We start from the raw sequence: 16795 nt of genomic DNA, 5'->3' as shown, positions 1-16795 counted from the left end.
GTCAGTTAAACATCGTATATACGTTCTGTCCAGAATCTGTTCACATCAAAACTCATCATAATAACAATCTATGAACTATCATGCATCCATATAACCCTCTAGACACTATAACTACTATCCATGCATATCAATTACACCATACATACAAGATTAGGGTTTGTGTTTTAACTCAAATCAAAGACAACAATCAATCAAGCAACAACATCAATCTAGTTATCAATCCATTATCCAACTAACAACAATCATATTAATCACATACATACACATGATCGGCCGATTAGGGTTTACACACAACCCATTAAACATCAAAATTAAACAACAAAGAGGTAAGAGGTGATCAAGTATACCTTCCTAGCACCTAGTTCTTGGATTAATCTCTTGATTTGATGTGTGTATGTGTGAGTGGGTGGACGGCAGCCGTGGAGAACCAAAGAGGGGAGGCCGATCGGTCTTGTTTATAATATAAAATAGATTAGGGTTTAGTGTTTAGGTTATATTTATAGATAACCAAGTTACATTCTAGTCCCTAAACTTTCAAGTGCTACATCTCTAGCCTAAACTAGTTGGTTCTTGTTTCTTGTTTAACATTCCACATAACAATCAAGTAACACACATATACCTAACACATAATAATCACATAATTAGTGTTTTGACGTTTGTCGTTTATTTATCAATCGTTCGCGTCAACTCGTTTGCGTTTCGGTGCAAATCCCGAAAGACTACACATGTAGTAAGTGTTAAGCGTCATTTAAACCCTAGTTTAAATGTAATGAAGTGTGCGTTATAGATTCAACGATCTTAAAGTTTGAATTGACGGAGTTGAGTTAACGGGGTTAACCTGAAATTGACGATTGTCACAAATTAGGGCATAGATCTCATTGTCAGTGGAAGTGCGAAATGCTCCTTGATCCTACAATGTCTACCTCAAGTTCCTCTCAAGGTTATTGATACGCTGTGCTTGTTTCAGTTTCTTCTTAGATTTACGGAAATTTGTAAAAGTTTTATGAAATTTGGAGTTGGTGGTATTTGGGACGAAAAGATTGTGGAAAAAATAGTTTTTATAATATTAATTAATTTTAATTTCTTACTTATCATAACTGAATGGGAGAATCAAATTTTTTAGTTATTACACAAATAGTCCTTTAAATTGTTAAAAGACTAAAATGCCCTCATATGCAGGACACATGAGATGACTTAACTGAAAAATTTAACATTCGTTAGTGTAAGGACTAAAACCAAGGAAAATATCCAAATAAAGGATAAAGAATGAAGCTCATTTTTGTAAAGGACTCAATCCATAATTTTCTATATCCAAAAGGATAAAATTCGTAATTTTTTCCTTTAAATAATTCCAAGAATATAAAACAACAAAAGCAGGTGGGTCACCGTCGACTAAACCATATGCATCTTCTTCTTATCCTCGGAAAACAGAATGTTCCATCAGAAGAACATTATTCTCTCAATTCCAATCAATCTTCTTCTTCTTCTTCTTCTTCTTCTTCTTCTTCTGTTATGAAGTTTGGTAAAGAATTCGGAATCCATCTGGAACAGACCCTACCCGAATGGAAAGACAAATACCTCTGTTACAAACCCCTTAAAAAACTCCTCAAAAACCTTCCTAATCCTAATCCTAATCCACCACCCGATCACAATCTCCAGCACTGGTTCGTCAGGATTCTTAACGAAGAACTCGATAAGTTTAATGATTTCTATGTCGATAAAGAGGAAGAATTCGTCATCCGCTTTCAGGTTTTCTCTTTACAACCTAACCTCGTTGGCTTTTTTTATATGAATTGCTTATACATGTATATAACCTAAGTAACTATTGAATTATGTAATTCAACATCATAGTGTTTACCAAGGATGTCTAGTAATGTCTTTAGCTGTTAAATTAGGTGATCGAAAGGTCAATCAAAAACATTTATAAAACTCGATTCTTTAAAAAATGCTATTTTATGATTTTTTTCTCTTTACAGCCTAACGTCGTTGACTTTTTTATATCTATTGCTTATACATGTATATAACAATTGAATTGTGTATAATTCAACATCATAGTGTTTACCAAGGATGTCTAGTAACGTGTTTAGTTGTAAAATTAGGTGATCTATGTCGAAAGGTCAATCAAAAACATTTATAAAACTCGATTCTTAGCTATCTTTACTAGTAATAGTACGTTGGGTCGTCTCAACGGGAATCGTTAGAAAATGCTATTTTATGATTTTTTTTTAACTAAACTAGAATGGATAGTCGATGTCAAGCAAACGTTGAAAGTTGGAGAACACGAATAAACTTTGATTGGAAAATGGATGATCACACTTCAGGTTTCAGGTTATGCAGCGAACTGATTTATTATAAATCAAGTTGAAAACCGCATAGACATGATTTGGTTATTATGATTGATGAAAAATTAAGAGACACTGTGTGAGTTGATTGTGCTGATTAACATAACTCAGTCCAACAAATTGACACAACTTAATACAGTCTAATTAACTACCAGCGTGTATATATAAGATTCACCTACACATACAAAACTCAACAAAGTAATCTCTTTTGATATTTAGAAACAATAAACATAAGCGATTATATACTTTCTACTTGTTAATATTCACTTATTAGTTCTTAATGATTACCTACTAATAAATTTCACATGTGTTTAATTTGAATTAGAGGTTATTAAGTTAGACTGTTAGTGGTTCTCTAAGTCTTGAATTGCTTTTGTTATGCAGGAGCTAAAACAAAGAATTGAGCAAGTGAAGGAGAGAAGCAGCAAAGATGGAGTGTTTACATCAGAAATTGAATTCAGTGATGAAATGATGGCGATACGGAGAGACTTTGTCACCATTCACGGGGAGATGGTGCTTCTTAAAAACTACAGCTCCTTAAACTTTGCAGGTACAAACGGGTCGGGTCAAAGTATTAATACTGTAGCCTGTTACATAAACCAATGGGTGTAAATAATAATACTAAACTGTCCCATTTACTTATTCATGTCAATGTGGTGTCATGTTGAACACACTTAAAATCGTGTTGTGTTTCGGTTCGCCCTGTTTTATGTTCATTTACGAATATGAGTAATACCTAGTGACCTAGTAATAAGTGAAGATATTAAGGTTAGAAGGAAATTAATTTTACTTTTAAACGTTAATAGTTATGTGAAAAATTTTAAAAATCAAAATATTTAACTTTAAATTTTAAAACTTTTTATCTTTGAAATCAATATGTTAACTTCTTTAAAACTCTCAAACGGGTTAACAGGTCAACCGTATATATATTGGGCCGTGTTTGGGTTGACATGTTTAAGAAAACAGGTTGTGTCGACCAATCCAAAAGCTTTTTACATGTCATGTTCGGGTTGTGTCAGAAACTATCGTCCCTGCCTAAACCTTTATATTTGTTTTGGGTTTATTATAGGTATCATCAAGATATTAAAGAAGTATGACAAACGAACAGGTGGATTACTGCGTGTACATTTTACACAACTTGCACTTCGCCAACCGTTTTTCACAACCGAACCCCTAACAAGATTAGTACACGAGTGTGAGGAGAATCTGGACCTTCTCTTCCCATTAGAAGCTGAAGTTGTTGAATCTTGTAGTAGTAGTAGCAAAACAAATGCGGATGAAAATGCAGGGGCTAGTGATGATGGTGAGAAATCAGCACCTGTGTTGGTTGGTGAGGGAGGGTCAGACGTGTATAGACGGACGGTTGATGCGATCAGAACCATAAAGGGTCTTAAGAAAGAAAGTTCGACTGCAAACCCGTTATCCTTTGCATCTATTTTCGGTAACCAGGATATGGATGACACAGGAGCTATAACCGATCCCCAATCAGAGCCGGATTGTGACGATGATCATCCTCCCAAGTAACAGATTTTGTTTTTATGTTAAATACCAACTTTGTGTGAATCTTTTTGTTGGATGTTTTGTTTTCTCAATTTTTAGTGTAAAAGTGAACTTGATATTAACCGAATGAATTACAATGGAGAGAAACTCTCAATATATACATAAACAAATTCTAGAGATACCTATATTTGGCCCGCGGGCTGTATATAAGTAAACGTAAAAATTCAATATTAATCGCTGTTAAAGTGAAAAAAAAAAACTATAGATCCTTGTCTTCATCCTCGTAACTAAACGGTAACGGAACCGACTTCACGGCCCGGAACTTCCCAACATTATTCAAATGCTCATTCTCCAATCTGAAGAAGTTCCATATGCCACGTCGAATAATCTCCAAACTCGCAACGATTGCAATCAGTGCATTTCTATGCAAGAAAGGGGCTTCATGGAAATCAAGTACAGTTTGCATCCATGCAAGTCTCAGTATCACATTTAGTACCTACAAGTTATCCAATGTCAGTTAAGAGCTAAAAGGATAATTGCATATGATTTAATTTGTAGATTGCTAAATATAGTACTTACAATTGCTATGAAGTAGATAGATCTGCTAGGCAAAATAAGCTTATCTCTCAACCATGGATTCTCAGAGTTCCTGCATAGCAGACCCCAATCCATCACTATATCCCAATAGGTACTGAATATTGTTGCCACTCCCGAGGTAGACGCAGCTATGATCTTCAATGTTGTTCCTCTTCTTTGAGTATAAGTTGTCCTTGTAACAACCGCAGCAATGGTAGATAAGTATTTGAGTCCATTCATAGCTTGTGTAGAATCACGCCCTTCACATAACCGTCGTATGCACTATGCATACAGACAACAATTAACAACTTTTATATCATGACTGTACAACTTCACAATGAGTTTGCAGACCGCATACCTGTAGAACTCGAATCCAATACGGGATCACAGCGACAAGTATAGAAATAATTTTGTAAACATTGCTGTCATTGCATGTCGACGCGTCCCTAGCCTTGAAATCTCCCCAACCATAGTAACATGCATAGAACTCCACATTCCTCAATAACTGAACCTGGAATCAATATAAAAAATCAATGAATTGTAGATTCTTGATCAGTTATGATTATTTTCTTTTTATAACTTTCCGGTTGTTTTGGTAAACTAACAAGCCGAATAACTTATTATGCTAACAGATATGAATGTTACCTGACTGGTAAACTGATCAGCAAGGAAGAAATCAGGGAGAGTGACCAAATAAAGAGGAGCACAAATGCAATGCCATAAACAGACCAAGAAGAAGAAACGGTTTGAGCGATACAAGATGTTGAACGGACATATTGCTAACAAAACCACAACCTGCAAATCAGAGTTTAAAGTCAATTTGAAGCACAAGTGCACAACTACATGAATGCATAATGGGCTAAAGTCAAAAGATGGATTTCTTACAGTGACTAAGACTAGAGGGAGTAATTCAGTGTATGTTTTGTAACTTTGAGTTTCTGGATCCATCTCCATTTCAAGATTTGCAAGTATAGCTGCAAGAACGAGTACTGATAGACCGAAAGTGAGGAGCAGAACTTGTTTAAATCTCAAGTCTGTCCCCTGCTTAAACCCGAAAATGAATGAGTAATTGACACGATAACGCGTCCAAAAGTACACATTTCCAGCATACATCAGCATATGTAACACCAGAAATCCAAATAAGCTGTATAGTGGAAAGATGGTGTTCATGTACTTAGTTTTTCCTTCGCCCTCTAGAAGATCTCTAGAGTGTATGCTTACAATGATCGCGGCGACAAGTGCTACTGAGCATCCAAAGAAGCAACCTGCACAAGAAATATGTTGGTCAGTTGTAGTGAACACTAACAGATACTGGGTCATAAGGAATATCGACAATATTGGTTGGTATGATGAGCCTGACTTTACAGTAGTAATTATCTTGTATGACTTACCGACAAAGAATGTAACCCGATGCTTCTCTCTTTTATATTTGGGCCTTAAGGTGTTCATTCCTCGTTGACGGTCTCCGTTACAGAAGTGTTTTATGAATGATGCTTCGACTCGCTCTATGAGCTTAGCAACCTGAAGGAAAGTTTTGGACTTGGTTAAAAAGTGAAGCATGACATATGGGAATGGGTTTGAAAGTAAGGTTTAAAAATTACTTTTTTTGTACTTTGGTGGTTTTATAGTAATGGTAATTATAGGTAACCACTATTATCACGACTAGAGGTGTTCATTGTAGTTCTTCGGTTGGCTTTTTAATGAAGTTTGTAAAAACAAAGAAAATACGAAAAAGGAATTGAGTAGTTCTTAAACTTTGTAAAAATAGTGAGGACAAATTTGATCAGCATTAATAGAATCTAACGTTATCAGATAAAATTAACTTAATTAAATTGGAGATGATGAGTTAACTAGTAAGAATATGTCAGATATTTGATTTTAAAAAGGTTTATCATAAGATAAAGATTGCCAAATATTTATTAAATATAGTAACTTATATAATGAGGGTTATTTTGAGAACCATATTAAGTTTTAAGAACTTAAGAATTCAATTCTAGACCACACATTTAATTAAATAGATTGAAATATGTGGTTGAGATTAAATCTGGAAAAAAAGTCAAAGTAGGAGAGAGAATAAATATGTAAATGGTTACACTAACTTTTACGTCCGTTACACATGTGTAAAAAGTCGACTCGGTGCGTAAAAAATTCTGTAATTTGTTTACGTGTATGTAACTTACATATATTACGCATGTGTAAAAAAATTCGAAAAAAAATCGTTACACTGAGTTTTTTCGAGTTTTTAAAACTCAAAGGGGTTCTTAATTGGAATCTCTCCTAACTTTTATATATGTTCATAGTAAAACTTTTTATGTTTATATATTTGTATAGTTAAAAAGGTATAGATAACTATTTTAACAATTTTAAAATTGATTAATATTTTATAATTTATCCCTTGCATTTATGATTCATAATATTTTTTAGTTATATGACCTTAACTCCTGCATTTATCATTCATAAATAATGTTATCTCTTGCATTTATCATTCATAATATTTTCTAGTTATCGCTTGGTATTTATCATTCATCAATAAATTATAATTATTCCTGCATTTATCACTCAAAACTATATTTGTGTTTTTGTTTATTATTCAATAATGAACTCAACATTCTCATGTAATACAAATATGTTAAAATTCCTGTCTATCGTACATATTACATCTTTAAAAAGCTCGTGTATTACACGCGTTGCATAATATATAATTTAATATGTTAATAGTTACAAAGTCATGTCTTTTAAAAAAATGAAATATTTGATGCATGACCATTTAAAATTTTGTTAACATAGTTTTAAAATATTTTGTATGTAGTTAATAAATGTTAATTCAATTAAAGTGTACTTATCGATTTAGAAAAGACATATCTTTTAGACATATGAATTAAAGGTATTTAAATAAAAGTTTTTAAGTAAAAAAGAAGTTTTTTTTACAAAATTATTATTAAATTCGTTTGGTTAAAGATATAATAACTATGCATAATTAAATAACAAGATCCAATTAAAACTTATATTAAATTTCTATAAATCTTTTATTAACTACGTATTTAATAGGAGAAAAAAACATAATTTAGCTTTGTCTAGTGACACAGATATATGACTCAAAAGTTACAACCAAATGATTTTGAATTTTAGTCTCGTTTGAATAAAAGATAAAAAAATACCTACTAAAAAAAAGTAGTCCTGAAAGTATGTCATGTGTTCCATTATGATTTTTTTTTATTTATTAGGCATTGACAACGATATGCGATAAGCTTAAATTCTTATTTTTTTTCCTATCAAAATAACCCACGTACCTAAAACTTCAATACAAATATATGTATGTTAATATTCAGCTATGCATATAAAAATAAAAAATATATCTATTTACATTCTTTCCTGTCACATATTACTATATTAGACAAATTGATCATATATTAAATTATAATATACCTCATCAGATTGGTTTAAGAAAGATTCATCCACCATATCCAAGTAAGTCTCAGATGCATTTCTTGATGTGATCTGCAACAACATCCGAACATTACATATCAAAACATATATCCCTAAAACTAAAACTACATATGACAAAAAAAATGTATATAACAACCCTAACCTTACCTTATCATACTTCTTCATTATCTTGGAGAAGGCCATTTGATTCTGGAAACTATGGTTTTAAAAGGAAAATAAACTTCAGTCATATAACTTAAATCAAACATCTAATTATGTCATGAGTGTATAAAGTGTTTAATTAATCGCTACTTACGCGTAATTCTTTAATAACCTAAGCTTTTCATGAAACTCAAGAAAAGCTTGCTTCAACTTGCCTTGTGCATTTTTAAGTTCATTTTTGTTGTAGTTCAAATCCACATTCAAACTATTAAAAACATTTCTCACGGTGGACCGCGGTGTTTCTGTAGTGGCGTTGATCTTTACGCGGTTTAAAACATCTAAAGAAGCCATCTTATGATCTTGTTGTCGTTCACTTATCACCTCCATTGATGGATTATTCACTTTGATCCTCAAAGCAACAAGAGTATCCATTTGTACATTCAACTCCTTAGCCTCCTTCACAGCCTCATCCACTTTACTTTTATAAAAATTAATAACTTTATTGAATTCATGATCAACTCTTCTAAAGAACTGACTCTCTAAATCACCTCCTTCCTCCGATGATCGAAGGAAAACCGTCTGGTAATTGGTTTGACACTCGCCAGCTGCACCGTGTTCTTCGTCTCGTTGTTTCACTTCACTAACAATAATCACTTCATCCTCCTTATGTCTTCTAGAGGTGCTATTAGTTAGCCCACTAAAAGCTCTAAATAGAGATACTTTTCTCTTGAACGACGGCCGCTGGGACACCCGAGAATTATTATTATTATTATTATTCTCGGGTGGCCAGGTCTGCTGCCGTCGTCGAAAAACCAAGATTTCTTCTAAGAGAGTCTTGAGGTATTCGTAATTCATATACGCTTCTCGCCATTCAGGCACGGTTTGTGAAGCAAACTCCTTTCCAAACTTCATTTTATGTTTGTTTGTTTTAGTAATAATTATAATAAGTTGGATATATATTTTATGATGAAATGTTATCTTTGTTTGATGGAAATATATATAGTGTTGTGGTTTTACGTAGATTTTTATAAAGTTGGAACAAGCCAACCAACTTCCAGCTTCATGGCCACTGTGTACGTGGGGCATTAAAAAACTCATAAAAGTAAGACCACACTGGCCATTGGGGCCACATGAAACTAAAGGTAGATGAGTAATAGTGCATTACACGATCAAAAGAGCCTCCGAATCAAGAAAAATAGGACTGCAGCCTGGCTTGACCGATGTGAAAAATACAAAAAAACCAGCAAAGGCATTTTAGGAAGGTGCTGCAGCTTTATTCAGAGACCATCAAGTGGGTTGGTCGTATACTGGATTATTTTTTATTATTATTGTTGCTTCTCAATATCTAATTTAGTATATTGCATTAATAAGAAAACAAGAATATCAAAAACATATTTAAACCTGATTAATGAGTCCACCTATATTTCAAAATTATATTGTGGAATTGATCTAGGGATATATAGACTACAACGTGTGAACTGAGAAGTAAATGTTTCTCTCTAAATGAATTAATGAGGTTATAGTCTAATTATAATTGGTGAAGATTTATGTAGCTTACGGTTTTATACTGATCGTGGATATTTGTGTAGTTTGAACTTTTAAGAATACATTTAAAGGGTGTGTGAGATAGCCACTCTAAAAAAACACATAATGGTTATTAATGCGGTATATGCATGTTGCATTTTTGTCGCTTAACGTATCATATTTACACGAATGATGTTTGTGGTTTACACATATTTTGCATTTGGTCCCTAAGGCTTGACGAAACGCTTCTCTTAATCAAGTCTCGTGATGCTCCACAGTCCTAAGGCCACAGAGTGGTGCTCCCGCATCCTGTTCCTCTAGTTCCTTTACAATGTTTTCTCCAAATAATTGGGATGGTCATCCAAGGCGGTGTTGAAATTGTTTTACCGAATGAATACTAGAGAGTGGTGTTCTGCAAGGTACTACAACCCCGTCCCGCTTGATCTTACTCCACTTATTAGTTCAACCTAATTACCATAAACATCTTTTTATAACTGTTTCTCAATGGTAATTCGTGTCTGTGATTCGATTTGCCTCTCCCACCAATCTCGTTGTCACTTTCTTTGGTCATGTCATTGTGTGATCTTTCAATGCTTTGTTCATCCAATCCTTAGGCAACTACAATTGTGAAAACCCAAGTTTTGGACATCGCATCTCTCGAGCTTTGCTTTAGCCCATGATTTTAAATCGCAAGAAAGTAGAAGAGGGAGTTTTGATTAGACATACTTTGAACTCAAGTACAAGGGTTGTGAATTCCTTGATGCAATAATTTGTATTCTAAAATTTGTGTGATTTACGAAGTCTAATGTTCATTTCAGGTAATGTTATGATAGAACCGTGTCTTGAGTTCCTTGACAAAATATCCGCATGTATTCATGGTGCACGCACATCGTTGATGTTCTCGTGCCTACGTTGCCACCATAATGGTAAATCAAACATATAATATGGATAGCCTATATAGACCATCCGTGTAATTACCTACGAGATTAACATATTAGTAATAAGATATAAATTTATAATCTTTTTGTTTAATTGTATGTAGTCAATATTGTGAACTCCAACTCATCCCAATTATTGGAAGGGGACATTTGATAAAGAGGACTGGGGATGGGACGTTAAAAAGGCCGGTTTGTTACTTTGCTATCATATGTTAATCACATGCATTGATTTAATTTAAAAAACATAAAAGATGGTTGAAGACTTGAAGTGATCGATTTTCAAAAGTTACATATTTAATTACAAAGCAAAAGAAAATTTTCTGTAATCTTGTGTATGAAATATGATTCCACTAACCTTAAAAGACGTACTGGTTCTATAATTATTTGTTTTGGTTTGGTTGGTAAATTAAGAATTTAACTTTTGGTGGTCAACCACTCAACCGCGTATCAAAATTTTGACAACCACACGTACTATACTTTAATTAAGGAACCATATTCATAATCCAAACTGGACTACTGAGTATACTTAGGTAGTTAGGTGCTTAATTAAAACCTCCCCAATGTGGCCGTTGGATTCATTTTCATAATAGTACTAAGATAATTTTGTTGTAAAACATATATAAATATTACATTACGTGACAAATATATAATTTGTGCTATTATATTTCATAAAAAATATATATATGTATAGACAATATATATTATATGCATAGACAAATTCAAGTATTAACAGATTGATACGTGTAGTTTTCGTAACGGTTGACTGAGAATATTAAGAGACTTGTTCCATAACCGTCTACTAGGTTTCAAGGCATGAAAAAGGGTCAAATAGTATATACTAAATTATTATTACTATTTTAAAGGTTGAACTTAAATGTCAAAAACAAATAAACAATTCAAAGCTAGGGTGCCTGGTGCCCGTGTTACTATTCTTCTCGATTTATATAAAAAGTTTTCTCAGTTTATAAAAGAGGCATTTATATATATTCCCTCCCTAACGTTCTTTATTACATATATCCATAATGCTAAACATTTAATTACATATATCCCCTTCCTAAACAACATATATTACATATCTCCTCATTTCATTTAAATTAACTAACTAAATGACCATTTTACCCTTAATGAACAAATTTACATACATCCCCTTCTTATTATTCTTATTAATAACAATTACATACTAGATGGGTGCCCGCGCAATGCAGCGAGTAACACTAAATCCTAATAATCACGTAACAGTTATAGATGTTCATTGTTAGTTTGAAACCTTGAAACCGTTAAAATTACCAATCATCGGTTTGGTTTCATGGCTGGTTTTTCTTTATCTTTTGGTAATGGGGTTTCTAAACTTTTAAACCTTAGCAAATAGTTAGTCTGCAGTTTATATCGAAACCGGCCATATAAAATCTGACTGGACGGTAAATTTATAATTAAAGCTTCATCCGTGAAACCGAAGCGTTAGTAACGTTTCAGATCAAATTTCAACGGTGTGTTTCAGTCTTTAACGAAAAAAATGGTACTGGCTGTTTGACTCACGGTTTAACGCAAAAACCGTCAAAACCGAATTAAGAAAACACCTATAGGTTACATGTTAAAATTTTATATTAAAATAAAATATAACAATACCATACTCAAATTAAAGACAATAGAATGCTAATTTTTATGTTGTAGTTTTTTTAAAAAAATATTAACGTACGAAAAAGTTATGGCCGTTTAAAATTCGTTGGTGGAAAGTTGGTTTAAAAATGAAAGTAAAAAGAATATATGAGTAAAGATGATGGGCCAAAGTTTAAACTATTTTATAAATGTACAAAACTTGAGTTAAGTAAAAGGGGAAATATTGTAATTATTTTTAAGCATATTTTGTAATAGACAAATTTGCCTTTATCTTAAAAGCTTTATGGCATGTAACATATGCATTACAAGTTGTAAATTACTTAAAATTTTAGTGTCTTAATTTGTCCTTGTTTGATGTATTATATATAGTAGAGATATGTAAGTGCCACTTTAATAATAGTTGGTATATACTTACAAAAGTTAATTAATTATTATTATCATCACACAAACATCTGAACATCACAAATCAGCAGCCTAATAATTAATTAATTAATTAATAGTTATTCAAACAATTTAAATTACTTAATGCAAAGCCATCCATCCATCTTATGCTTCTGCCGGAGTAAAAAATCGGCAGCTTTGAGGGACGCTGTTGCTGGAACGTCGGAGGTTACGAAGGTCGACGCCGGAACTGACGGAGGCGTCAATGGAACAAGGAGAGGCTGTTCTCTTCTGGATGCTGCTGAAACGACGGCGGTTACGGGGTCGATCGTTGACGCCGGAACTGACGGAGGCGTCAATCGAACCAGTAGTTGTTCTCTTCTGGAAGCATATTGGAACAAAATCAGAGAATAGAACGGCGTTTTGTTTCTTTGGTATTGTAATTTGATAAGGGTGGAAGGGTAATTGCATACTAAAAGGGAATATATATAATTAAGGTTTTGACATTGAGAAAATATAACAAGCTTAAGGAGGGGATATATGTAAAAATCCCTTTATAAAAAATACGTTGCTTTTCGTCACCGAGTGACACCATATAAAAAGGCTTAACAACTAAAGAATAATTGTTAGGTTGTTTTCTAAGTGGATACTGAACTATATGAGGAGGGTATACAAAACATGAAAACAACAATCAAATCTTAAGTTTCAATTTTCAACCTAAGGACTTGTAAACTAATTGTATCAATATGTTGAAATAAATATATCCGTTTTTAAATGAATTAGGGTCAAATCTCACATTAAAAATTGATGTGAATTTAGTACTAAATTTAAAGTTGGTGTAAGTTAACACTTCTAAAGAATTTTCTTTCAATATTCAAACGCTAATGAGTTGGTATGTGAGTGACCGTTTGTGATCACCCTGCCGATATCGCCATTCAAGTTTCCAATCGTAGTAACAAACTCTAGTTTACCAATCTGCCTCTCTATTTTAGTTGGATGTTTTTATATATTTTATATAATATTTTAACTGTTTCTGATTTAATTTGATTATTTTGGGTATTTGATCTTGTTTATTTATTCATTTTTGTGTTACAATGATTATGTACTTATACATGCATAACTTATAAATGTAAAATGTTACATGTTATTTGAATTTTATTTTCAGGACAATGAAATGCTAATTATGAAAAAGCTTGTTAGCAGTCGAATCTTTCAAAAATAATATTATGAAAAAAAAATATTTTAAATAATTTTAATGAAAAAACTTTAGACACGTTTATTTTATTATGGACCAACGACAAAGCGGGTACTACCTTTTTGACATTATATATTTTATTGTAGATACAGGACTACCGTGCGAACATTACTTTCGCACTAAATTATTATAAGGTGGATTTCGTGTGGATCAAACTCAAGTCCAATGTGGCTCAAAGTGACGCGGTTCCCCCTTGGGTTGCTTTTGATGTAGACATGTTTATAGATATGTTTTGGTTTATTAACTGATATAGCCTTCTATTTCCTTTATGTTTTCCGGTTTCGTTTCATGTTTGTACCCAGTTTCTTGCTTGCTTGGCTTTTGGTTTATTGAATTTTCATGTGTTAAAAAAATGAATATATACATAATACAGATCACTACAGAAAGTTTGTACTTGTTTACATAATTTTAATCTTATATGTAAACAAAGTTAGAGACTCATATAATACACGAGCTTAATATCTAGTAAAATTATGTACAATAGTAATAGTAATAGAGATTTCATTAGACGTTCCAATCCTATGTAATCTTTTACATGCAATCTCCACTTATAAGCTTGACTTGGGAATATCAATTAGCAATTAGACCATAACTTGCTATAACAAAAGTCAAATTTTGATTTCGTTACACAAATAGCTACTAAACCAGTTTCACCTAAGTTGCATCAATTATAAAATCATCTATTCGGTACATTTGGAAGAGGAGGAATGCGAAGATTTTTCACAATAGGTGTTTTCGAAGGAGGTAGTATCGGAAGATATTAAGATCAATTTGTTCGAGTGGAACAAATCGAGATCCTCGCATAAGCAGATTTCTTGGGAGAGATGGAGTGTTGACCCTATTTCTAGTGTTATGGTTTAACTCCTTTGTAGTGTTAATCTATTTCTTTTCGTCTTTCCTTATTTGTGAACTCTCTGTGCCATCCAGCTCCTAACTTAACTAGATATTGCATTATTAAACTTTGTTGGTCCTAATTAAATCTTGAGACCGTCTTTCCTTATTTATATCTCTTTTAATATGCATCGTTGTTAAAAAAAGGTAATAAATAAACCCAAGTTGCAGCCGAATATTGCATTATTAAACGTTGTTTAACAAGCTCATGAAGATAACAATTGTGAAAACTGAATCAGGCCTTGCTAGCCTTAGTGCATGTTGTGACATAGCTTTGACCTTGTTTGCTTTTGGACCGAACTTTTGATCGACAATATGTGCAATCTCTTTTGGTGATTTTGAAAATTTCCCGTCCTTTTAGTGATTTTGAAAATTTTCCGCAACCCGGTTCCACTGCATATGGTACATTCCCAAATTCTTGCATCATGTGTTCTATATATGGATATTCTGATTGATTTATAAATATTTAACAGAAAACAACCATCCACTTCAGTAACTATCTATATTATGTTTGAATCAATATGGGGTGTGGACTAAACATGCATCGTGAACAAATCATAGAGACCGTTCCCATGTAATTAACTCAAAACTATAATTTTACTATAGTATTCTTATTTAAATTTAGCATTAAAAGATAACTAGTAATAAAAAAATTATTAATTACACACCACCGTTAAATTTATATCTTAAATTTAAATATATATAAACGAAACATTTAAAAGTTTTATGGTTGCTCCACACCTCCTTTCAAGTTATTAGATTGTTTTATTCGTAAATAGAGGTTTTTATGCATTTGACCCGAATTCATAGGTATGAGTCTCACCAAACCCAGATAGCCCTTAAACGGGTTACAACATCTCATTAAATTAAAAATTCATCTCACCAAATATTTGATATGAAAACCTTATTTTTAATTTTTGATTTAAAAAAATATTATTTAAGAAACAATTTTATAATAAAAAATAAGCTCATTTATTTGTGAGACTATATATTTCATTATCAAATCCTAAATGTATTATTAACTTTCTTACAATAAATAAATTTAAAATTCAAAAGAATCTACAATTTACATCTACAATACTAATAAAAGACTACAATTTGATATCACTTGTCATTCTCTTATTTCTTTTTCCTTTTTAATTTATGTTTTCTTAGTTGGATCTCACATGGGTCATTACCCGACCCATAGTAGAATTATTGGGGTAAATCAGGTTATCTCATCGTTGATTTCTCTCTCTTAACGATTACAAGACTCCATAACAAAATAATACGCAGCAGATTCCGATTACAAACCCTCGGTGCGATGCCGCTGCTAATTGCTATTAGTGTTCTTCCTTCTCCGATTACATGTGCGACACCGCTTCTAATTCCGATATGTTATTCAATTTTTTTTCCGAACATTTATCTTCCCTGTTCCTTTGCTGCGTATTATCAGGTAACATCGCAATTCCCTCCTCTATAATAAATGATTCACTTAAAACAATATTTTCAATTATATGTGTGTGTTCGTGTTCGTGTTCGTATAAAATTAGATGAAAGAACACGAATATGGCCTGCTCATATTTGTTAGATATAAATCATCTTTGGTTGATTTAGATGAAATTCCAACATTAGTGCCACTCGCAATGTGTGATGAACTATTTTTTTAATCACACGTATCCATCAATTTTTAGTCATTTTACAGTAGTATTGTAACTTGATATAATTTTTATCCACCATGAATTGAGTGTTGTAAGCCCCTGCAATTAATATGTGTTGTTGGCATTATGAACTTTTAGTACTAAAACTGGAAATTAAATTGACTGTTGAGGATGGAAAATTGTTCTCAGTTGGATATAAGAACATGGTGGATTCATGCAGGGCATCATAGAGGAAATTTGCAAAGCTCAAGTCTGGCAATGACATGAAGAAGCAACTGACAGTCTTTAAAGGTTTATCATGTAAGTTGTTTTTTTTATATTTGTTGTTTGATGCCGATTCATTTATATTTATAATAAAGCTTAAATTTTGTATTTGTTGGTTGATGCCTGTTTATCACAGTTGGCTTCTCCTGCTGTCTTGCTGCAGATATATATTTTACTTGTCGCATTAGCTTTTATCAGTTTACATATCAGGTTCTAAATGGAGCATGATGTTCTTGATGTTTTGAGCTTTCATATTTTGGTACTAAATGTAGCATGGAG

At 32.5% G+C, this 16795-nt stretch overlaps 2 protein-coding genes across 2 annotated transcripts; one reads left to right on the top strand and one right to left on the bottom strand.

The window, feature by feature from the left end:
* The first annotated feature begins 1389 nt into the window (after nucleotides 1–1389).
* On the top strand, nucleotides 1390–3990 carry LOC143596400 (SPX domain-containing protein 4-like). The gene is made up of 3 exons (XM_077075187.1): nucleotides 1390–1749; nucleotides 2727–2892; nucleotides 3412–3990. The coding sequence occupies exons 1-3, from the start codon at nucleotides 1402–1404 to the stop codon at nucleotides 3864–3866; spliced, it is 969 nt and encodes a 322-aa protein (XP_076931302.1). The 5' UTR covers nucleotides 1390–1401; the 3' UTR covers nucleotides 3867–3990.
* On the bottom strand, nucleotides 3964–9268 carry LOC143596380 (phosphate transporter PHO1 homolog 7-like). The gene is made up of 9 exons (XM_077075169.1): nucleotides 8161–9268; nucleotides 8013–8061; nucleotides 7845–7916; nucleotides 5810–5939; nucleotides 5304–5683; nucleotides 5064–5213; nucleotides 4777–4929; nucleotides 4422–4700; nucleotides 3964–4338 (listed from the first exon to the last, which is right to left on the bottom strand). Exons 1-9 carry the CDS (start codon nucleotides 9102–9104, stop codon nucleotides 4102–4104), a joined length of 2394 nt encoding a protein of 797 aa, XP_076931284.1. The 5' UTR covers nucleotides 9105–9268; the 3' UTR covers nucleotides 3964–4101.
* Nucleotides 9269–16795: the final 7527 nt, after the last annotated feature.

This window comes from Bidens hawaiensis, unplaced genomic scaffold (assembly GCF_021521415.1).
Source record: "Bidens hawaiensis isolate Kalapana, Puna unplaced genomic scaffold, B.hawaiensis_p1.1 tig00001721_1, whole genome shotgun sequence".
Classification (NCBI taxonomy): Eukaryota; Viridiplantae; Streptophyta; class Magnoliopsida; order Asterales; family Asteraceae; genus Bidens; species Bidens hawaiensis.
The sequence above is the reverse complement of the archived record's forward strand: the minus strand, read 5'-3'. Positions and strand labels throughout refer to the sequence as shown.